This window comes from Lissotriton helveticus, chromosome 7, assembly GCF_964261635.1.
Source record: "Lissotriton helveticus chromosome 7, aLisHel1.1, whole genome shotgun sequence".
NCBI lineage: Eukaryota > Metazoa > Chordata > Amphibia > Caudata > Salamandridae > Lissotriton > Lissotriton helveticus.
In genome coordinates this window covers 779,015,886-779,041,162 of record NC_136068.1, presented here as the reverse complement: position 1 = coordinate 779,041,162, position 25,277 = coordinate 779,015,886, and the positions used below count along the sequence as shown (strand labels likewise).

General features: G+C 39.9%; 1 protein-coding gene across 1 annotated transcript in view; it reads right to left on the bottom strand.

Annotated features, from left to right (window-relative positions):
- Window positions 1–11,233: 11,233 nt before the first annotated feature.
- LOC144769158 (phosphatidylcholine:ceramide cholinephosphotransferase 2-like) overlaps window positions 11,234–25,277 on the bottom strand; it is a 499,022-nt gene continuing 484,978 nt past the window's right edge. The window contains exon 6 of the mRNA XM_078653166.1: window positions 11,234–11,344. Within this exon, the coding sequence (XP_078509292.1) occupies window positions 11,306–11,344 (39 nt within the window). The 3' untranslated portion in view covers window positions 11,234–11,305. The remainder of the gene's footprint in view (window positions 11,345–25,277) is intronic.

The following is a 25,277-nucleotide window of genomic DNA, read 5'->3' as shown; positions in this document are numbered from 1 at the left end:
CTCTGGGACCTAATCGACACTACATTCTTCTAGGAGACCTCAACTACCACCTTGACAACATTCTCGACAACAACACCACTACCCTTCTGGACAACCTGTCCAATCTCGGACTCAAACAACTTGTTGACACCCCCCCTCACACAGCCGGACACACCCTCGACCCTATCTTCACCTCCAGCAAGCACATCTCCTTCGATCACACTACAGCTCTCCACTGGACGGATCACAGCTGTGTTCACTTCAGCTACAAAACAACCCTGACCCACAACCGTCCACAACCCTTTCCCCGAAGAAAATGGAACAAAATCACCACCGACCAACTCCTCACATCACTCAGCCAAAATACTCCCACCCTAGCAACGGACCCAGACCAAGCGGCCACCATCCTCAGGCAATGGATTACCCACAGTGCAGACGAACTAGCACCCCTGAAAAAACACCAGTTGAAATCATCCAGCAAAAAGGCTCCCTGGTTCAATGATGACCTTAAAAAATCCAAAAAGACATGCCGCACCCTGGAGAAGAATTGGAGAAAAGAACCAACCTCAGACAACATGGCCTCCCTCAAGACAGCCACCCGCAAACACCACCAACTGATTCGATCCGCCAAGAACTCAGCATTTAAGGACCGTCTCGACAACAATTCTCATAACAGCAAGGAACTCTTCAATATCGTCAAAGAATTCACCAACCCTCCCACAGCATTCAACGACATCATTAACTCCCAAGAACTCTGCGATGCGTTATCCTCCTTCTTCTACAACAAAATTGCCGACATCCACAACAGCTTAAAGAATACTCCCAATGACCAACTCACCCCACCCCCTTCAAATCCCACCCTTCCAACTAACTACCTTAACTCCTGGAACCCAATCACCATTTAAGACACCATTCGCCTCATGAACTCAATCCACTCTGGCTCACCTTCTGACCCCTGTCCCCACTACATCTTCAACAAAGCTGACTCCATCATCGCTCCCCAACTCCGCGATGTCATCAACTGCTCCTTCAACTCCGCCACCTTTCCAGAAATATGGAAACACGCCGAACTCAGCGCCCTTCTGAAAAAACCAACAGCAGACCCCTCAGAACTGAAAAACTACCGACCCATTTCCCTCCTCCCTTTCCCGGCCAAAGTCATCGAGAAAGCCGTCAATAGCCAACTCGCAGCCTTCCTTGAATCCAACAACTCCCTGGATCCCTCACAGAACGGCTTTCGAGCCAAACACAGCACCGAAACCGCCCTCATTGCGGCGACCGACGACATCCGAGCACTCCTGGACAACGGTGAAACAGTGGCCCTCATTCTACTCGACCTCTCCGCCGCCTTCGACACTGTCTGTCATAACACCCTAATACAACGCCTCTACAACATCGGCATTCAAGGAAAAGCCTTGGACTGGATCATCTCGTTCCTAGCCGGGAGAACCCAGAGAGTCCGACTCCCCCCTTTCTATTCAGAGCCCACCGAAGTCATCTGCGGCGTACCTCAAGGCTCCTCACTCAGTCCCACCCTCTTCAACGTCTACATGAGTCCCCTCGCCTCCATCGCACGTCAACACAACCTCAACATCATCTCCTACGCCGACGACACCCAGCTGATCCTTTCCCTCACCAAAGACCCCAACACCGCTAAAAACAACCTTCACGAAGGTATGAAAGAAGTAGCCGAATGGATGAAACAGAGCCGCTTAAAACTCAACTCAGACAAAACGGAAGTGCTCATCCTAGGATCCTCCCCCTCAGCTTGGGACGACTCCTGGTGGCCTTCCGCTTTGGGATCAGCGCCCACACCCACAGACCATGCACGCAACCTTGGCTTCATTCTAGACTCCTCTCTCTCAATGTCCAGACAAGTCAACGCCGTATCGTCCTCCTGCTTCAACGTCCTTCGCACTCTCAAAAAGATCTTCCGCTGGATCCCCCTCGAAACAAGAAAAACTGTCACCCATGCACTGGTCATGAGTCGACTGGACTATGGCAACACACTCTACGCCGGAATTACAACAAAATTGCAGAAAAAGCTCCAGCGCATCCAAAACGCATCAGCGAGACTCATATTAGACATCCCGCGCCAAGAGCACATCACCGGTCACTTAAAAAACCTCCACTGGCTTCCCGTCAACAAAATAATTACTTTCCGCCTTCTTACCCACACACACAAGGCCCTTTATAATCTAGGACCCGAATGCCTCAACACCCGAATGTCCTTCTACTATCCCACCCGCCAACTAAGATCATCCAATCAAGCCCTCGCCGCAGTCCCGCGCATCCGAAAAACCACCATGGGTGGCAGATCCTTCTCCTTCCTGGCTGCCAAGACCTGGAACTCACTCCCCACCCACCTCCGCCTTACTCAGAATCACATCTCCTTCAGAAAAGAACTGAAAACATGGCTATTCGACAAACAGTGAACCCCTCCCTCTAGCGCCTTGAGACCCTCTGGGTGAGTAGTGCGCTTTATAAATGCCTGAACTTGAACTTGAACAGCTACAGATTTCCTAAAGAAGGTGGAAAGCAATGATGAAAACCTCAAATATAACTTAATACTTGCTTACGGAAATTTAAAAACAAACCTAAAGAGTACACAAAATATTGTTCTACTTTACCAAGACCAATTCTAATTAAAGGAAGAGTCAACAATCTTATGTCTTCTGTTAGGCATGTCGTTTAAGAAATGTTTCCTAAAAAGACATACGATTTAAAAAGAGCACATGCATCATAGTAAATCACTGCCTGCAGTTCTTTAATACTACATATATAGAATGCTCTATATGGATATACAATTTGTTGCAGATAATTCTACTGCTGTAGCCCTCGATGTCACTTCATCTATTACTAAAGCTGAAAAAACATATGAAGGAAGTATGATAAGAGATATTTGCTGAGCAATCTTTAATTGAAAGGCTATTTCGATTTAGCCTTCAAATGCTATCTTATAGAGAGGTCAGCAGTTATGAGGTGTGTGACCCTTTAAGTTCTTCAAGTTTATATGCTAAATCTTACACCATTACGTGGCCCAGTTTAGGATTAACATCCTATCGAAGAAAAGTTTTGAAAAGTTTGCCAAAAATTGAATATCTTGCTCACTTCGAGCCAGAGAACAAAAACACTATCAAAACGAATCTGTTGGACACTTTCTATTGTAACAGAAGTCTTCTACTGGAACAGTTATCACTGTATGAAGTAGGTCAATTTTATACTGACAGAAAGAATGTCGTTGAGAATGTTAATACTGAAAAATGTTGTGTTGATGAAACAGGCGACTGCTTAATACATCATTCCAAACGTACACTAATTAATCACTGCAGACTTACATATGACATAAGTACTAATAAAGATGTTTATTTGTTTAGCACTTTACAGCTTTTTTAAACCATTGCCAAAAGAGAAAGAATTGCTTGGAACATCATTATAATATGAACAGGCTTAATTATGCCTATAAAACATATATTACAATGCCAGAATTCCAAATTTATGTTGAAATGTTGGACCAAGATATTTTAAAGGGAAACAAATACAATGTGAAATATAATGTAATTCTACAACTACCGATAGCCCTTCCAGTATTACACTTGCAGACCTGTTTGGACAACCAAATATTGCGAATGTAGCTACTGAATCTATGGGTAAGGTAGAACTTGCTAGGGATGAAATGTGTAAAGATGGTGAGAACTTGAATTACCGTATATCAATATTAAATACTGAACAATTTGAAATATTTCAACAAATTTCAACTACTGTAGATCATGGCTTTAACATGATCATGGTTTATGAATATGTTCACATGTTCAGCATATATTACAATACATCTCAGCCCAGGCTGGGAAAACATTTCCGTATAAAAGTTATAACTGCTTACCTTCACAACGTTTCTAGTTTCAACTTATCATGTGCTGTTACTGCTCCAACTGGATTAGGTGCACATAATATTAAAGGTATTACATTACACCAACTACTACCAGTGGTACATGATAACAAACTAGAAAACTTAGAATTCATTTGTGATTCCTCTCAGGAACTTTGTCCAGCTCTTAAAAAAAAGAAAGATTTTGATTATAGACGAGGTTACTATGGTTTCAAACATAATGAAGGCTTTTGTTCACGTTCATGTGACAGAAATACTCAAGACATCTAATGATACTCTGTTTGGAAGTAAACATGTTATAGTTTTTTGCAATCTGCTTCAACTTACTCCTGCAAAAGGGGAGTCAATTTTCAAAACAGTAACAGAAAATAAACTAGAACCTGCTTAGGAAGTATTGTAAGACACTACCCATTGCTTGTCTGATGCCAATCCAAGAAATGCTCTAATGTTAATATGGATATGGTATCTAAGGAAAATGAAATAATTATACATTTACCTTGTAAGGATTGTTTTCAAACTCACTGAGTATTCCGATAACTAAATCCTTATCTGCTAAATTATTATATTTGGAAAATCCAGTGTCCCAGACTGTGGGAATAGAAAAAGACCTATTTTGTTGTAAAAAAATGTTATGTCAAAATTTGGATGTCGAACACAGACCTTTAATTGGAGCAATTGGACATGTACTACATTTTGTTAAATTAAAATATAAAAGTAATGTTGATGTGAAATTCCCTACTGATAAATTTGACAAAATAAAGTAACCAAAACACATTTCTAAAGCAACTGCTCTAGAGAAAGAACAAGGGCCTGTATATTTATTTATGCCATAACATTTCATAAATCTCAATAATTAAGCTTGGTTTATGCTTTACTTAACATTGGGTCTAGTGTTTTTAAAGAGGGTATGGCATATTCTGCTTTATGCTATGGGTATAGAGTCGTGCACCGCTTTTAATCCTGTGTTTATTGCTTTGTTTTCGTGCCTCCAGGGCTCACCCCCCGTCTGGAGCGATGCGTCATAAACCACAAGTAGCAGCTATACCTAGTTGGGTATAGTTGTCCCCCTGGGCACCGATTCGTGCTGTGCAACCAGCTTGAAGATTCAATTCAAATTCAAAGTTCAAATGAATAAAACGTGATGCATTTTCAAAATTGGTTTGTTAATCCATTGTTTCATTTATTTCTCGTGAAATCCAATGCATTTCGGCAGTTGTTACTGCCTTCATCAGGGAAATAATTTTCTACAATAATCAAAAAATAATAATAAAATCAACATCCGTAATTTCATTAGATTCATTACATATGCTGTTATGCTAATTCTTAACTCCGTGGTGTTAAATTACTCTAGTGCGCGCTACATGTTTGTTTGTCTCTAGCTACAAGGATCTTAATAAACGATCAAAAGTTCAGCAATGGCTTTTTCTGAGCGTTTGCTGCGCGGGGATAGTTCTATGAATAACTATGGCGTGGATTCACCGTCTACACATTGGTCTTTTATGTGACCGCATTGCCGTGTATTTTAACCTCGCTATGCGCGCTGACTTATTACTATTGATGTTCTAACCCCTCGAAGGAGGCTGGTTATATTTAATGCTTTGTTACGCGCTTATACTTCGTTGATTTAAAGGCTAAATGGCTCACCTCGGCGTTTGTTGCGCCCTGCTCTGCGGTTCGACCCGCTGTCTCTCTTCTCTTCCGGTATTCCTACTGCGAGGTTCGCGCCTGCGCACTAATATTGCTATCACAGCTTTTTTTGCTTACAATATAACTTTATTGTTCACTGGGTACCTAGTCGATCCCCCCTAGTGCTCGCTACCACTATGTATTAGAACTGCTAAAAGCTAGTCCTGTACCATAAATTTAAATGTTGGTCATTTAATGCATAAGTAAACAGAAATATATATGCTTATAGGTAACAAAGAAATTCAGTACGTTCATTTAGTCCGCCCGGTCTCAGGCTGCCCAGATTATAAATCCAATAATTCTCCTGTTTTAATAAACTCGTTTTGTTGGAAGATCCTTCTTTTTTAGGTAATGTTTCTAAAACGCACACTCTTAATTGGCTGACGTTGTGCTGCATCTGAGTGAAATGTTCTGCAATACTGGTTTTCGTGGATTTTAGTCTTATGGTGCTTTTATGTTCGTTTATGCGTATTTTCAATTTTCTTTCTGTGTGTCCTACATAAACGTCTCCACATGGGCACTTTATCATGTAGATTAAGTTGGTTGAGTCACATGTTGCGTTCACTTTTAATGATATGGGGTACCCCTTATGTGGATGTGTTATGGTGGATCCTTTTATAATGTTGTTGCATGTGTTGCAATTATAACAAGGTACTGTTCCACGAAAGGAAGTTTTACTTGCGTCTTCACTTCTTGGTTTTAGAAAATCTGCAAGATTCTTAGAACGAGTATGTGCACAAATTGGTTCTTGTGCAAAGATACCCTGAAAGTCAGGTTCCAATTTTAACATTGGCCAATGTTTTTTGATAATGTGCTTAAATTGTGGGCTGACTGTGGAGAATTTGCTCACGCATGTGATGCGGTTACTGGGTTTTGTTTCTTTCCTTTGGAGGAGGTCTTGCCTCGATTTTGATTGAGCTCGGATTAATGCTTTTTGAGTGATATCTTGAGGATATCCTCTGTCACTGAATCTCTTTGTCATTTGGTTTAATTGTTCTGTGCATTGTGTGGCCTCTGAGACCACTCTCTTAACCCGTAACATTTGAGAATATGGCAGGTGTTTCTTGAGGGCTGGTGGATGATGGCTTTTGTATTGTAACAAGTTGTTTCTGTCTGTGTTTTTGCGGTACAAGTTGGTGGAAAATAGGTTTGTATGTTTGGTGATCTCAACATCAAGATATTGTACACTTGTTTCGTTGATATTCCATGTGAAACCTATTTGATCTAATTTAGTATCCAAGATTTTTAGTTGTTCTTCCAATGAGTCTTTTGTGCCTCTCCATATGGTAAAAATATCATCTATGAATCTTACATACATGACTATGTGATCGTTCCAAATGGGATTTTGGTAGACATGTTCTTCTTCGAATGCTGCCATAAATAGGTTGGCATATGCCGGTGCGGCACAATTTCCCATGGACGTGCCGCTCTTTTGGATGTACCATTTTTTGTCATGTTCAAAATAACTGTGTAGTAATGTAAACTGCATAAGTTCTAAAATGAACACTTGTAACTCTTGTGAATACTCGCTATCCAAAAGGACCCTTTCGATAGCTTCCAATCCTTGTTGATGAGGTATCGAGGTGTAGAGAGCTTTTACGTCGATCGTTGTCATGATCATATTGTCTTCTGGGCTGATGGTTGATAGTTTAAGTAAGCTTTATCGCATGTGAAAACATTATTGATGACACAAAAATGTGCACTCCTTCTCTTGGAGAATATCTGGTTGTGTCTAAACCTATGATAGGGGTGAAAACAAAAGTTCACAAAGAATGAGCCTTTACACATAACACAACCATGTAAGAAAAACCTAAAGGAACACCACATTGAATGTTAGGCTTTCAGTTTAGTAATGCAAATATGATTAACTGCTATAGAAATGTGAGGGTTAATCTTATTCTATATTTACCTTTAGTAAAAGAATTGTACATATTAGACATCACCCCTGTGTAAGACTATAAGTAATCTGTATTCCCTACCTCAGTCTGAAAAATAACTGTGTATTAGAGATATTGTTGCTGTTTGTATCGGAACAGTTCGCCTCTCTATAAATCAACAACAAGATGCACACAAATTCTCTACGGCTATTCTTGGAATTATTGCTAATTAGACTTTGCCGCATACAGAACTCTTTGGTGCAAGCTACTACTGGGAAACTTTCAAACCCTTTAATGCATTGTCAACAGTCATGGAATTTGAAAGATTTGTGTACCTTCCTATTCCTGATTATAAATCCATATAATTTAATAATGTAACATATCAAGCTGTGCATTCTAACTTTTTTCCAAATAGTGCATCGAACGTTGTGTTGAAACTTTGGTTAATTATGGTAAATAAGTATGTTGTTGTAATGATACAATACCTTGATTACTCATTTCACTGCTAATCAAATTTCCATTTCTGGACACACTTTTACTTGAATTGCCATTATTTTCCATCATGGAGAAAACATTATACAATATATTTAAGTAACATTTCAAGATAAAATGAATGTGACGACACTACGTTGACCTTTCAACACAGATTGCCTAAAAAGTTGCTAAACTCTTAACTGCTTATTCTAACTCCAAAATTATAATTTACGGTACAACCTTATACAAATCTGGAATATGGACTGAGCATAGTTCATAGTAGCAATCAGTAGATATGTCATGATGCAGCCTAGCATGGTTGATGACTTTCAAAAAAATCTACTGACTTAATTAAAAAATGTAGTTTCTAACTATTATTTTCTTTCATCCTCTTACCACAAGTGACCAGCACAGCATTTAAGTGTTTTTTTCCACAATCCATTTAACTTGTGTTTTATCAATTATTTCTTATGACCACAATATAATGCTTATCTGCACCTTATTATGTGGTAAATAATTGCATATATTTGTAACTTTATTGTTACTTTTGTCTAAGAAACACTATGTATTTTAACAAATGGTAACATTATATATAACAAAGGTTTTTTTTTCATTTTAGAAATAATCCAATAGTAAAATAAAAAATTACAAACTATATTGCATCCTTATACATACCTATATAATATAACTTACCATTCATTTACCTTATCCTTTACTGTTTTTTCACATACATTATTTACTGCACCTGGGTGGGAAAATGTCACAATAATAACCAACTTTTTACTATAATGAAAATGGAAATAGTTCTGTACAAAACTTTTTCCCCCTCTTTTTCTTTTATACGTTTTCTGTAATTTTGTTTGTTTTTAAACTACAGGTCAACTGGACCATCAATAAAAAATATATAAACAAAAAATAACAATAAACAACGCACAGAACAGTGCAGAAGAAAACATCCTGGGACCCAAAGAAAAACCTCTATGGCTTCTGGGGAGGGCACCGTTGACCAATTACTAGCTCCCTATGAATGTTTATATCACTCGCCGCTGAAACTATTGGCAGTACAAACAGTATGTTGCTGAGCTAACATTCGGCTCCAAGACAAGCCCTTCTTGACTCAGCCAGTGCACTGCAACCACCAAACCAGGTGGTGGAATGGAGGGTGCTGTTGAGCCAGTAGATGTGTCTGGAACATGAGTCTGGATGGCTGGAGTGGATGGTAGTGCACTCTGGAGTGCAGCAGTTGGTGTGGTTGCTGCATTTTCAAGTTCTGCCAACTCTAAGTCTCTTTTGCATTCAGCCCAAGCCAAACGTGTAGCGTGCATAGTGTGAAGGTGCTTGCACATGCCAGTAGTACCCAGCAAGTACTGTTGGCCTCTTTCCAGCGAAATGACCATGTGACATTTAGGGGCATGTCACATGCCACATGTTCATCTTTTTATCCCCAGCAGATAAAGAAACAATTACCACACTACGCACCCCATTCAGCCTTTCTTCTTTACAGCTCGTCATGCTTCTGGGCAATGGCCTCCTCATTTTCCTCCATTGCAGCCTCACAAACAGCACTACCCTCTCCTCCTTCTGCCATTCGTTTCCAAAACAAAACAAAGTCAGTATTCTCAGGATTTCCAAAAGAATACCAAAAGCATCTGGCAAAGTATTATGTCTCTGCTACTCAGAAAGGCACACAAACCATAACCCGAAATAATTTGGAGCTTTTTAGTGCTTCGTTATGAAAGCTTTAGAGAATATCAGAAGCTTTCTTACAATCACAAGGTATTGTCGTACTACTGAGATAGTACAGTGGTACTGCCGATAACAGAATTTTTTTTAAAAACACACATACAACAAAACAACAACACACAACCCCCCTTACAAACAAGTATACTTTCACAATTATACCCAGTTTTATACTGTAAGGTGTTAAATGTACATGTACTTATAGGAAAGTAGACCACAATACTGTAGCCAAATGTTATTAAACAAATAGCCCACACTTTTTATTATATTATAAACTGTTTGCTATATATTCTAAACATACTCCTATATTAAAGCTATAATTTTCCCATTCTATATCCATCCTTTATTCTATCTAATTAGCTCTTTCACAAAAAAAATACTTTTGGTGTTTAGACCTATAGTCTCATACATGTGGCAGGTTATAGTTGCCTCCCAGTATGACTGACATAGAGAATAGATGGGACTCTGTGGGGTGTTGTATAACACAGAGAATTACATTTTCAGGTCTTACAGTCATTCTTCTTCCAGTCAAACCTGCTGACATCCATTCCAAAACAGCAATATGTTCTTCTGTATCCTTGGTGAAAATCAAAATATCATCTTAGAAGGCTTGAATGCAGTCCAAATCTCAAAAGAACACATCCATCATCTTTTGAAACACATTGGCAGCTGATGCTAGGCTAAATGGTAGCCTTAGATACTTGTATGCACCATGAGTTGTAATAAAAGTTGTAAGATCTTGAGACTCCTTACTCAATGGGATCTGATGAAAAGTGAAATGAAGGTCAATGGTAGAAAAATATTTTGCTTCTCCAATATTAGCCAACATTTCTTGAATATGGGGAAGGGGATAGCAGTCAAGAATGTTTTGATTCAATGACCACAAGTCTACAAAATACTTCAAAATTAAAATTACAGGCTAAACCCACTTAGAGGAATCCATAGACTAAATACCACCTTCCGAACATATATCATACCTTAAGATCTTTACAAACGCTAAGCTGAATGGGTCTAACTTTACGAATGATACGATAGGCATCTTTCTTCACTTTTATACAATGTTCAAAACCTTTTACATTCCCTATCTCATTTTTGAACACATAGGGAAATTTCTTAACCAATAACTGAAGAACCTCCTCCTTCATTTCAATGGCAAAAATGGGCATATGTCCAAGAACAATGAGTTCATCAAGTCCTGGACTCAACAGAATGCCTAACCTTGACAAGTCTTTCAAACCCACAATGTCATGCCCGTTGACAGGTAGGTACACTTTTGTATGAATACTCCTTCCCAAAAAAACATCAATGAAACCCAGCAAATCAGTGTCATATTCCCTGAGGGCCTTACAGGTAATGTCAGGTTTTTTCAGCTTATATTTTCTTTACCAAAGTTTAATAAAAGTAGTGTCAGCTAAAATTGTTGTGGGTGCCCTTGAATCTGCCATAACCACAATGGATTTTCAGTCTACTTTTTATTTTATTTTAAAAAAAAACTTTATTTAAAAAATATGCACAGTACAATTACATAGTTACCACAATTGCAGAAAATAAGGTGCATCAGTACATCGCAGCACAGCAAAAATAGTTGCACGTCCATGTGACAATAGAGACAATCCGGTCCACGCGTTGTGATGAGGATACACCTTTGGAATCGGGAATTTTAGCACTGCGATCTAAAATCAAGACAGACGTGTTCAACCTAAAAGAAATAACATTGCAAATAATAGATACAAGAGAAGGTGAAGAGGAGATATCTACGGATTTGGGAAGTACAACAACGCGCAAAAAAAGCTAATACAATACATCCATAATAGACGTGACCAAAATTAAAAAACCATCAGAATACAATAATTACAAAAGGAGGCCCCTAATTTTGTGGACACGAGAGCGACAAAAAGAATAATTTGGCTTTTGAGAAAAAGGAAGAACCCAAGACAAAACCTGAGGTCTACATAGGATTAAAGAATAGATGTTTTTAAGGCGTGGATCGGCCAAAGAATTTTGTGTGTTTATGTTGAGACTAGCTGACTGAAGCAGGTTTCCACTCTAAAAAATTGCGGATATTATACCGTGCAGTGATTATTTTTGTGCAAAGAGTATCTGTCTTTTCTGCCAGAAGGTCCTGAGGAAGGTGGTTTTATACCACCGAAACGCGTCGACCTTGCGTAAAAAATCGCGTATCTATCTGCGATCCCTCAGACGCAGAAAAAGGAGCGAATGTAGTATGAATGAGTGAGTTTGTGTGTGGTTATGTTTATTGGTGTATTTAAGTATGTTTTTTTCTGCACGGTAGACAAAAATGTTTTTATTGTCTTAAATGAATTATTGTGTATTTGATCAAATGATTTTCAGGAAACATATATGTTATAAATGATAAATTGATAAATGTGACTTTTGTACTCAGAAAAATTTACAAAAAATATCAGAATAAAAAATACAAATGAAAAAAAGTTGATGTTGCCGTATACTGTGTGAAATAATAAGAGTAAAAGTATAGAAGTGGTACTATTTTCACTATATAGGTCTTGAGGGAACATTGTTCACTGTTTATTACAATAGAGACAATGCCATGAAAAGTTGTCAGAGACTCATTGAGAGGGGGCAAAAGCAAACGCTCAGGGGAGACACACCAAACACAGAAGGGCTAGGCAGTGGGGGTGAGAGGTCATGGATCAAAAGGGACCAGCTTATGGACCTGCACCGGCGGCCGCCGCGGGCAGGGAGCCGGCAGCGAGCGCGGGAGAGGTCGCTGAATGCTGAGAGTCACGACTTGAGAGATAGGTGACAAGTAGGCCCCATATATCCAGTGGATGGGTTTTGGCTTGCAGGAGATCCCAAAACTCAGACAGGAGGGTATGGCAGCGAGATGCATTTTCAAGCCAGAGCGGCACCTTGGGCGAGGGCCTGCAACCCCAATACATGGAGACCCTGCGCCTTGCCAGAACCAGCAGCATGGCCGTCAAACGATGGGAGGCGTCCAGGCAGAATTTAACGAAGCCCAAAAGGCAGATCGTGGGGTCAGGTTGGAGTGGTGAAGAGGTAATTTCGGAGATAATTGCACATACCTCCCGCCAATTTGCCGAGATTCGGGGGCATAACCAGGCGCGATGAGCAAAATCGACCGTGGGCGCGGAGCAGCACAGGCATCTGTCACTGGCCACAAGGCCTAATCTGTGGAGTTGGGCGAGAATGTGATATAGTCTGTGTATATATTTAAAGTGTATCAAACGCAGGCGGTAGTTGGGGGAAAGGCGTTTAATCCGAGTGCAACAGTACAGCCAATCCGCTTGGGAGATCTCAATGCCCAGGTCCTCGCCCCACGCAATGCACGCCCAATCGGTGGAAATGGAGGAAGCCGCTAGGGTGTGAACTTAGATCTTAGTGACCAATTTCTTTTGCGATGGAGAGGCGTAGAGCATATCAAGAGAGGCCAGTGATGGAGGTGGTTGGGGAAAAGTAGGGTGAAGCTTTCTGCAGTTCGCCTGGAGCTGGTAAAATAGCAGTGTCATTGGCCCAGCGTCGGGAGCAAGCGAGAAAAAGGTCTCCCCAGGGTACAGATCCGAAATTGAGGGGAGGCCGAGGCGAGCAGCATGTTTAGCCATCCCCAACGACTGGAGTGAAGGGAAAGCGGGGTGGTGGGCGATGGGCATGGTGTTTGCTGAAAGCGAATCCGAGCAGGAAATCTTACGAATGCCATCCCAGGCCCAGTGCAAGGTCTCAACCATATCAATCTCGGTGCTGGGCCAAAGAGTGCAGTTGTGAGCAGCCACGGGGTAGCAAGGTCAGCCTCCACCGCCACATGAGGCTGGAACGGAGTAGGGTGGAGCCAGATATGAAGAATACTGGCCTGAGCACTGAGAGTATAGAGCTTAAAATCCAGGGCTCCCAGCCAGCCATGCGACATCAGAAGGGTTAGAATATTATAAGCAATCCTGAGTTGTAGGCCCACCCAAACCAGAGTGATGAGCAGTGAGCAGACCTTGTGAAAGAAATGAGCAGTGAGAGGGATAGGGAGGTTGACAAAAAGATATAAGAATTTTGGGAGCACCACCATCTTTGCGATCGCTATGCGCCCAGCCAGGGAGAGCGGCAGTCGGTTCCAAAGAGGGATCTTGGACTCAAACCAATTAACAGCGTGGCCGAAGTTGGCCCTCCAGAGCTCATCTACATCGCTGCTCAACCAAATGCCCAGATACCTAGTTGGCTCTGAGGCCCACACAAAAGGGTAGTCAGAATCAAAGGCGGTCGTGGCATCTTTGAGAGGAAATAATACGGATTTGTTCCAGTTAACCTGGAAAACGGAATAGCCACCAAAGCGTATCACCTCCCGGACAAGAGGACTAAGATTCTCCTGGGGGTGACGAACATAAAGGGTGATATCGTCCGCATACATGGAGACTAATAAAGCTCGCACCGCAAAGCAAATGCCTCTCTGAGCATGATGCTGCCAGAGACGAGCCGCAAGAGGCTCCATAGCAACAGCAAAGAGCATGGGGAAGAGTGGGCATCCTTGTCGGGTGCCACGCCCAACAGAAATGGGCTCGAAGATCTGGCCATTGATACAGAGGCAAACAGTGGGAAGAGTGTATAATAGTAGCACCTTGCATATAAAGATCTAACTGAAACCCAAACGAGGGAGGTGGTAAAACAGGAAAGGCCACTCCAGGGTATCATAAGCCTTGGTAGCATCGAGTGGGGCAGCCACTGCCGGAAGTTGATCTGATGCAGAATGGAAAAAATGGTCCGAAGGTTGTGAGAAGTGGCGCGGCTGGGAATGAAACCAGATTGGTCTGGGCCGGCAATGAGTGGCATTAGTGGGAGTAGGCGAGAGGCGAGCAACTTAACAAAGATTTTATTGTCTGTGTTAATCAGTGAAAGGGGACAATATGAATCCCTCAACTCAGGGGGCTTGTCCGACATGAGAAGTAATGTTAAGAGTGCCTCACGCCATGATGGGGGGATTGACCTGATTCAAAGGATTCATTTTACATAGCCGCAAGATGTGGGATCAGTAGAGGGGCAAATGTCTTGTAAAAGGATGCCGGTAGGCCGTCGGAGCCGGGGGCCTTGTCACTTGGCATACTGTTTATGGCAGCTAAGATCGCCTCCTTAGAAAAGGGCTGGTCCAAGTATTCCTGATGCGCATTTCCAAGCCAGAGAAGTTCAAGAGTGTCAAAGTATTGGTCGAGAACATCGCGAGTCGGGACCAAACCGGCTGTATAGAGTTGAGTGTAGAATGCACTGAAATGCTCTTTGATGTCTTCAGGAGAGGTGGTGCGAGATGGCCCACCATCTTGCAAGGCAATTATATACGATGCCGCGCGAGGCCGACTAAGGAGGTTAGACAGAGTTTTACCGGGGCGGTCGCCCTCACCGAAACGGCACGCCCTCGCCTCTCTTCCGAGAACAACCAGTTCCCTGTCTGCCTCATCTGAGAAATCAGTAAACTTCTTGCGTATCTGGGCAAGCGTATCAACGCTTCGGAGTTGGGCATGACAGGCATCCCACAATTTGATCTCCCTTTCAATCTTGTCCAGAGTGCCACGGATGGAGCGCAAGATGCCAGATTGCTTGGAAATGCATTCCCCGCGAATGACTACCTTGAAGCCTTCCCAGAGCGTGTGAAAGCACGGCAGGGAGAATGGGGGCACCAGAGTGATAAACAGACGGGAGCGTGGTCAGAAAGAGTGCGTGCCATATGGTCTACCGAGGTCATCCAGACCAGTGCGTCAGGGGGTGATCCATAAATCCAGCCGGGACCAACAACCCCGGGAGCCTGTGACACATGTGCCCTTGCGTAATTTTCAGTCTACTTTTGCTTGCATTTGAGGAGCCTTGTTTTTAATGAGATCTATTGTTAATAAACATTACTAAACTGGGTGGCACAATCTTGTACATCACCACAGTTAATTTCTACATTACTTATCTTAATTGTATAACCAGCTGCTTTGAACCTAGCCTGAAAATGTCCAATTTTCTAACATGCATTGCATTTTCTGTTGATTGCAGTAAATGAAGGATTATAACTGAGATGAGTACAAGAACCACAATGGAAGCAAATCAATAGCCTAATTTTTGGTGCAATTAACTCTAGGATTCTTAGCACAAATTTTAACTTTTATCAGAAACACAAGAAATGGAAGATAAACCTTCATGCCCAGACAAAGCTTGTGCTGAATTAATTGATTTCTCAATACTTTTACCACATGAATAACCTCTGTTAAAGTAGGATTTCTACATGTTAATAACCTTACTTGTGTTTCTTTCAAAAAGCAATTAAATGCAAACTGGTCACATATATATATATATTCACTGAAAAAAACATAGGTTTTACACCAGTTATAGTTAGCTGGAAGTTTTACTCGCATAAAACCATTGAAATTCCCACGTTATAGTTAGTTGGACTCACTATAACTTGCGCGTGCAATGTACTGCTGATGACGTCACATATTACATCACTCATGACATGGTCAGTGATATCACTCATGACATCACTGATGACACCATCCGGTGAATGTGTGTCTTTCTGAAAAATAAATATGTGTTATATATGTATATTTAAAAGTTGATGGAAGAATAAATGTTTAAATAAGTGTTTACATGGATTTAAAAAAAAATAATAATTGGTTAACTGGTTTATTAAGTGTATCTTAGTGAATACATATATTAGAGAGTAATTTTTAAATATTTAAATATATGTATTAGTGTTTCACTTTGTGTATAAGTGGCTGCATGGGTTGGTGAGTAGCTACATGTGTATGTATATGGGTTATTAGATGTTTTTCTTAGTATCAGTATGAGTGTTTGTATGGTTTGGTGGGGGTATTACTTAGCACATAGATGCATGAATGACTGACTCTCTCTTTGTATGTGTTTTGAAGACAGCATATGTGCAGGACTGTATGGCTGGATGAGTGTTTATATGTGTGTGTTAGTGAGTGAATGACTGTCTCACTAATGTATTTATCAGTAACTACATATGTTTTAATCTAGTATATGTGAATATTGATGTATATAAGTGAGTATATGTGAGAGTAAGAAATTGTAAGAGTTCCAGTTTAAATAAGTATGTGTTTCTATAAGTGATTGTTTAAGAGAATAAATATGTGTAAATTACCTTGGAAGTAAGATGGTAGTGTGTGTATAGCTGTATATGCAAATAAATGGATGTTCAATAGTTTATTTGCCTGTGTGAGTATGTGTGAGAGTATCTTTTGGATGACTGTCGGTGTGTAACAGGATGTATAGGTGTATCACTACATATGATGAGTGAGTATATGTATGAGTGACTATATAGAACTGTTGGTGAATGAGTGGATGTGTATATAGATGGTGGAATTATTGAATTGGTTGTTGTAAGTGGTATGGGTATCTCCATTTTTTTGAAAATGTTAGTTTCTATTTTTGAATATGTGTTTCAAGGGTTACATTACAGTGAAAGGAGGTCTGTCACTCTGTCACAAGGATGGTGTCATCAGTGATGTCATGAGTGATGTCACTGACCATGTCATGAGTGATGTAATATGTAACGTCATCAGCAGTGCATTGCACGCGCAAGTTATAGTGAGTCCAACTAACTATAACGTGGGAATTTCAATGGTTTTATACGAGTAAAACTTCCAGCTAACTATAACTGGTGTAAAACTTATGGTTTTTTCAGTGAATTTAATAGGTTTTTTAAAAGCTAATTCCTAACTATAACTGGTGTGAAACCTATGGTTTTTTCAGTGAATTTCAATGGTTTTTTAATAGCAAATCTTTATAGGTATAAAAAATAATAAATTTTAAAACTAATTTTATATTGTATAATTATGTCAATTTAAAAACAAATATATATATTTTAACTTGGGGCGCGCCCTGGGGCGCGTACCGGGGAGCGTCCCGTTAGCGCAATTCTTGCGAACGAAAACAACATCGTGACATTTCGTGTAGACGCGTGATGTGTCATATGACGCACTGCGTAAGCGCACCCGGAAGCACACGATCGCGCAATGTCTCGACGCGCTTACGCCACGCGCCCCGGGGCGTGTAGCGTAAGCACGTCGGGTCATGTGATCTGAAAATAACACTTTTCATTGGTGCAAATCAGTTTTGGTTTCCAAATGATTAAAGCCTGGATCATGTGAACCCAAAAGCCCTTTTCAGGGCTACCCTATCTCTGATCACTCCAAAAGATTATCTTTTTCTAACTTTTTTTACTATTTTTCACCAAAGTACGCTCCCCGGTACGCTCCCCGGTGCGCGTACCGGGCGCTACCCCCGCGAAATATATATATATATTTTTTTTCGCCTATATGGGCCTCCTAAGACCCCCTCAGAAAACCTAGAGGGTCAGGGAGTGCCTACGATGCCCCCTTATACCCATGCCCAACGTTGTTTGTCCTCCATTTTCTGTCTCAAATCTACCGAAACACAAGATGGAGGACTCCCGTAGCACTGCCGGTACGCGTACCGGGGCGCGCACCGGGAAGCGCTCCCAAAAAATGTTAAAAGTTAATTTACATAAAAACCACTGGAGACACTTTAACCAAATATAGAATAGGCCATACTACATACCAGTCCCTACCATTGTCCCAAATTTGGTGGAATTCCATTGAGCCATTTGGCCTGTAGCCCTCTCTAAATATCCTGAGGTGAATTACTTGACAAAAACACATCTGAAGTTTTAGAATTTACAACCAATTAAAATGTTACTTTCATTTTCTACTAATATTTCATGACATTTGATTGGTTATGTACATGAATATATATAAAGAAAGAGAGGGAAACACAGCCATTTTGACTACTACTTCCTGAAGTACATTTCAAAAGCATTTCCACTGAGAACTTAAACTTCTTTTTGAAAGGTAAGATGTTATTTTGAAAACTGAAGTATGTTGTGCACTTTAAGTTAATTTGGAAAACATTTTCTGATAGTTATATACTATCCCTCTGTAATAGTTATAGATTGAGATACGCTTCTCTGTTATAGTTATGGATGGAGTTAGGCTTGTCTTGTATATTTATGAATTTACTTAGGCTTCATGATATACACTTTTTTATATTTCTACTTCCAGCCTGATACCATACACTGCCCAAAGATAACTTCACTGTTAAAAAATCAAAACTACCTGTATGAACGTAAACCCAACAGTGCCCTATCTCTACTGATATATTGATTTTTTATGCAAATTACAGAAAGAAAATGGAAGGACAGAAAAATATTTCCTTTGAAATTGTACTGGAGAGCAACAATGGGGGGTCTACCCTGCCCCCTTTTGGTTATTTCCCCCTTTGTTTTTACCACCTCTTGTGTCTCGATCCTACCGAGACACAAGATGGCGGCCGCTCCGGACTGTTTCGAATGTTTACAGACACCCGAGAGCCAATCAGCTTTCCGTGCGCAAGTCGCGTGGCGCGCCCGGAGCGCTCCCCGGTGCGTGTACCGGGGCGCGGCTATGGATATATACATTTTTTTGAACCTAAATTACTCAAAATCCTCTGGAGCACATATCTTGAGACATAGCAAAGGCACATCGGGCTACCAGTCCCTACAATTTTGCCAAGTTTGGTGAAAATCCATTCAGCCGTTCGAGCTAAAAGTGCGACCGACCGCCCTATAGAAATTAACATGGGGAAAACACATATTGGGACCCCCCTTTTATCTCGGCCCCTGCTTGACGAATCCCCCCTAAACTTTCAGGGAAGGACCGGAGCGCCGCGAAGCAAAGTTGCTGAAAATTTCAGGCAGATTCCTCCACCGGCGCCAAAGTTATTCCAAATAGAATGTTACGATTTCCCTATGGAAATCAATCCTAACTATAACTACCTACTGGCGACCGCCAGTAGGTAATATGTATATATATATATATATATATATATATATATATGTATATTCACTGAAAAAACCATAGGTTTCACACCAGTTATAGTTAGGAATTAGCATTTAAAAAACCTATTAAATTCACTGAAAAAACCATAGGTTTTACACCAGTTATAGTTAGCTGGAAGTTTTACTCGCATAAAACCATTGAAATTCCCACGTTATAGTTAGTTGGACTCACTATAACTCGCGCGTGCAATGCACTGCTGATGACGTCACATATTACATCACTCATGACATGGTCAGTGACATCACTCATGACATCACTGATGACACCATCCAGTGAATGTGTGTCTTTTTGAAAAATAAATATGTGTTATATATGTATATTTAAAAGTTGATGGAAGAATAAATGTTTAAATAAGTGTTTACATGGATTTAAAAAAAAAAAATTATTGGTTAACTGGTTTATTAAGTGTACCTTAGTGAATACATATATTAGAGAGTAATTTTTAAATATTTAAATATATGTATTAGTGTTTCACTTTGTGTATAAGTGGCTGCATGGGTTGGTGAGTAGCTACATGTGTATGTATATGGGTTATTAGATGTTTTTCTTAGTATCAGTATGAGTGTTTGTATGGTTTGGTGGGGGTATTACTTAGCACATAGATGCATGAATGACTGACTCTCTCTTTGTATGTGTTTTGAAGACAGCATATGTGCAGGACTGTATGGCTGGATGAGTGTTTATATGTGTGTGTTAGTGAGTGAATGACTGTCTCACTAATGTCTTTATCAGTAACTACATATGTTTTAATCTAGTATATGTGAATATTGATGTATATAAGTGAGTATATGTGAGAGTAAGAGATTGTAAGAGTTCCAGTTTAAATAAGTATGTGTTTCTATAAGTGATTGTTTAAGAGAATAAATATGTGTAAATTACCTTAGAAGTAATATGGTAGTGTGTGTATAGCTGTATATGCAAATAAATGGATGTTCAATAGTTTATTTGCCTGTGTGAGTATGTGTGAGAGTATCTTTTGGATGACTGTCGGTGTGTAACAGGATGTATAGGTGTATCACTACATATGATGAGTGAGTATATGTATGAGTGACTATATAGAACTGTTGGTGAATGAGTGGATGCGTATATAGATGGTGGACTTATTGAATTGGTTGTTGTAAGTGGTATGGGTATCTCCATTTTTTTGAAAATGTTAGTTTCTATTTTTGAATATGTGTTTCAAGGGTTACATTACAGTGAAAGGAGGTCTGTCACTCTGTCACAAGGATGGTGTCATCAGTGATGTCATGAGTGATGTCACTGACCATGTCATGAGTGATGTAATATGTGACGTCATCAGCAGTGCATTGCACGTGCAAGTTATAGTGAGTCCAACTAACTATAACGTGGGAATTTCAATGGTTTTATGCGAGTAAAACTTCCAGCTAACTATAACTGGTGTAAAACCTAGGGTTTTTTCAGTGAATTTAATATGTTTTTTAAAAGCTAATTCCTAACTATAACTGGTGTGAAACCTATGTTTTTTTCAGTGAATTTCAATGGTTTTTTAATAGCAAATCTTTATAGGTATAAAAAATAATAAATTTTAAAACGAATTTTATATTGTATAAGTATGTCAATTGTTTTAAAAAAAATATATATATTTTAACTTGGGGCGCGCCCTGGGGTGCGTACCGGGGAGCGTCCGGTTAGCGCAATTCTTGCGAACAAAAACAACATCGTGACATTTCGCGTAGACGCGTGATGCGTCATATGACGCACTGCGTAAGCGCACCCGGAAGCACACGATCGCATACGATCGCGCAATGTCTCGACGCGCTTACGCCACGCGCCCCGGGGCGCGTAGCGTAAGCGCGTCGGGTCATGTGATCTGAAAATAACACTTTTCATTGGTGCAAATCAGTTTTGGTTTCCAAATGATTAAAGCCTGGATCATGTGAACCCAAAAGCCCTTTTCAGGGCTACCCTATCTCTGATCACTCCAAAAGATTATCTTTTTCTAACTTTTTTCACTATTTTTCACCAAAGTACGCTCCCCGGTACGCTCCCCGGTGCGCGTACCGGGCACTCCCCCCGCAAAAAATAATTTTTTTATTTTTTTTCGCCTATATGGGCCTCCTAAGACCCCCTCAGAAAACTTGGAAGGTCAGGGAGTGCCTACGATGCCCCCTATACCCATTCCCAACGTTGTTTGTCCTCCATTTTCTGTCTCAAATCTACCGAAACACAAGATGGAGGACTCCCGTAGCACTGCCGGTACGCGTACCGGGGCGCGCACCGGGAAGCGCTCCCAAAAAATGTTAAAAGTTAAGTTAATTTACATAAAAACCACTGGAGACACTTTAACCAAATATAGAATAGGCCATACTACATACCAGTCCCTACCATTGTCCCAAATTTGGTGGAATTCCATTGAGCCATTTGGCCTGTAGCCCTCTCTAAATATCCTGAGGTGAATTACTTGACAAAAACACATCTGAAGTGTTAGAATTTACAACCAATTAAAATTTTACTTTCATTTTCTACTATTATTTCATGACATTTGATTGGTTATGTACATGAATATATATAAAGAAAGAGAGGGAAACACAGCCATTTTGACTACTACTTCCTGAAGTACATTTCAAAAGCATTTCCACTGAGAACTTAAACTTCTTTTTGAAAGGTAAGATGTTATTTTGAAAACTGAAGTATGTTGTGCACTTTAAGTTAATTTGGAAAACATTTTCTGATAGTTATATACTATCCCTCTGTAATAGTTATAGATTGAGATACGCTTCTCTGTTATAGTTATGGATGGAGTTAGGCTTGTCTTGTATATTTATGAATTTACTTAGGCTTCATGATATACACTTTTTTATATTTCTACTTCCAGCCTGATACCATACACTGCCCAAAGATAACTTCACTGTTAAAAAATCAAAACTACCTGTATGAACTTAAACCCAACAGTGCCCTATCTCTACTGATATATTGATTTTTTATGCAAATTACAGCAAGAAAATGGAAGGACAGAAAAATATTTCCTTTGAAATTGTACTGGAGAGCAACAATGAACAAGTTATTGAACCCAATGAAGACTTAGAATTCATGGATCAATCATGGGACTATGAATTAGTTCAATGTGTGGAAGCGGCTGATTTGATAATTCAAAATGAGGACATTTCCGACAATCTGTTAATGGAAGTTATGTTAAATTTAGAAAAAGAATCTGAAAAATAAATTTATATTTAATAATTCTAAACTTGTTTCAGACATTATTCTTTTTTATATGTAATTCATAAACTAGTACCAAATTGATTATAATGTAACGTCAGATTTATAGCATACTGTGCAACTTTTTTATGTTACATAGTAATTTTGCTCATAGATACTTCCTTTCTCCCAATATATTATCTCCAATGTCTATTTGACATCTCTTTTTCATCTCCTGCCTCCATGTTGTTTCTGCTTTCCTGACAGACTATGATGTGGATTCCATATAGCACAATAACTTCTGTAACAACATGCAAGATATCTACAGAGGAAACGGTGTACATTAAATTTAAGACTCAGCATTGGTACCTACATGTTGGTACTTAAAACACCCAAACAACACAACAACTCTATGCAGAGCTACCCTATCTCTAATCACTTTAAATTATTATTTTCCTGTTTCCCTGGGTTTTCCCACTGTACGCTCCCCGGTACGCTCCCCGGTGCGCGTACCGGGCGCTCCCCCGCGAAAACCGTAAAAAATATATTTTTTTTTTACCCGAGGGACCCTTTTATGGCCCCCACATCAAACCTAGGGGGTCAGGGGGGGTCTACCCTGCCCCCTTTTGGTTATTTCCCCCTTTGTTTTTACCAGCTCTTGTGTCTCGATCCTACCGAGACACAAGATGGCGGCCGCTCCGGACTGTTTCGAATGTTTACAGACACCCGAGAGCCAATCAGCTTTCCGTGCGCAAGTCGCGTGGCGCGCCCGGAGCGCTCCCCGGTGCGTGTACCGGGGCGCGGCTATAGATATATACCTTTTTTTGAACCTAAATTACTCAAAATCCTCTGGAGCACATATCTTGAGACATAGCAAAGGCACATCGGGCTACCAGTCCCTACAATTTTGCCAAGTTTGGTGAAAATCCATTCAGCCGTTCGAGCTAAAAGTGCGACCGACCGCCCTATGGAAATTAACATGGGGAAAACACATATTGGGACCCCCCTTTTATCTCGGCCCCCGCTTGACGAATCCCCCCCAAACTTTCAGGGAAGGACCGGAGCGCCGCGTAGCAAAGTTGCTGAAAATTTCAGGCAGATTCCTCCACCGGCGCCAAAGTTATTCCAAATAGAATGTTACGATTTCCCTATGGAAATCAATCCTAACTATAACTACCTACTGGCGACCGCCAGTAGGTAATATGTATATATATATATATATATATATATATATATATGTATATTCACTGAAAAAACCATAGGTTTCACACCAGTTATAGTTAGGAATTAGCATTTAAAAAACCTATTAAATTCACTGAAAAAACCATAGGTTTTACACCAGTTATAGTTAGCTGGAAGTTTTACTCGCATAAAACCATTGAAATTCCCACGTTATAGTTAGTTGGACTCACTATAACTCGCGCGTGCAATGCACTGCTGATGACGTCACATATTACATCACTCATGACATGGTCAGTGACATCACTCATGACATCACTGATGACACCATCCAGTGAATGTGTGTCTTTCTGAAAAATAAATATGTGTTATATATGTATATTTAAAAGTTGATGGAAGAATAAATGTTTAAATAAGTGTTTACGTGGATTTAAAAAAAAAAATTATTTGGTTAACTGGTTTATTAAGTGTATCTTAGTGAATACATATATTAGAGAGTAATTTTTAAATATTTAAATATATGTATTAGTGTTTCACTTTGTGTATAAGTGGCTGCATGGGTTGGTGAGTAGCTACATGTGTATGTATATGGGTTATTAGATGTTTTTCTTAGTATCAGTATGAGTGTTTGTATGGTTTGGTGGGGGTATTACTTAGCACATAGATGCATGAATGACTGACTCTCTCTTTGTATGTGTTTTGAAGACAGCATATGTGCAGGACTGTATGGCTGGATGAGTGTTTATATGTGTGTGTTAGTGAGTGAATGACTGTCTCACTAATGTCTTTATCAGTAACTACATATGTTTTAATCTAGTATATGTGAATATTGATGTATATAAGTGAGTATATGTGAGAGTAAGAGATTGTAAGAGTTCCAGTTTAAATAAGTATGTGTTTCTATAAGTGATTGTTTAAGAGAATAAATATGTGTAAATTACCTTAGAAGTAAGATGGTAGTGTGTGTATAGCTGTATATGCAAATAAATGGATGTTCAATAGTTTATTTGCCTGTGTGAGTATGTGTGAGAGTATCTTTTGGATGACTGTCGGTGTGTAACAGGATGTATAGGTGTATCACTACATATGATGAGTGAGTATATGTATGAGTGACTATATAGAACTGTTGGTGAATGAGTGGATGTGTATATAGATGGTGGACTTATTGAATTGGTTGTTGTAAGTGGTATGGGTATCTCCATTTTTTTGAAAATTTTAGTTTCTATTTTTGAATATGTGTTTCAAGGGTTACATTACAGTGAAAGGAGGTCTGTCACTCTGTCACAAGGATGGTGTCATCAGTGATGTCATGAGTGATGTCACTGACCATGTCATGAGTGATGTAATATGTGACGTCATCAGCACTGCATTGCACGTGCAAGTTATAGTGAGTCCAACTAACTATAACGTGGGAATTTCAATGGT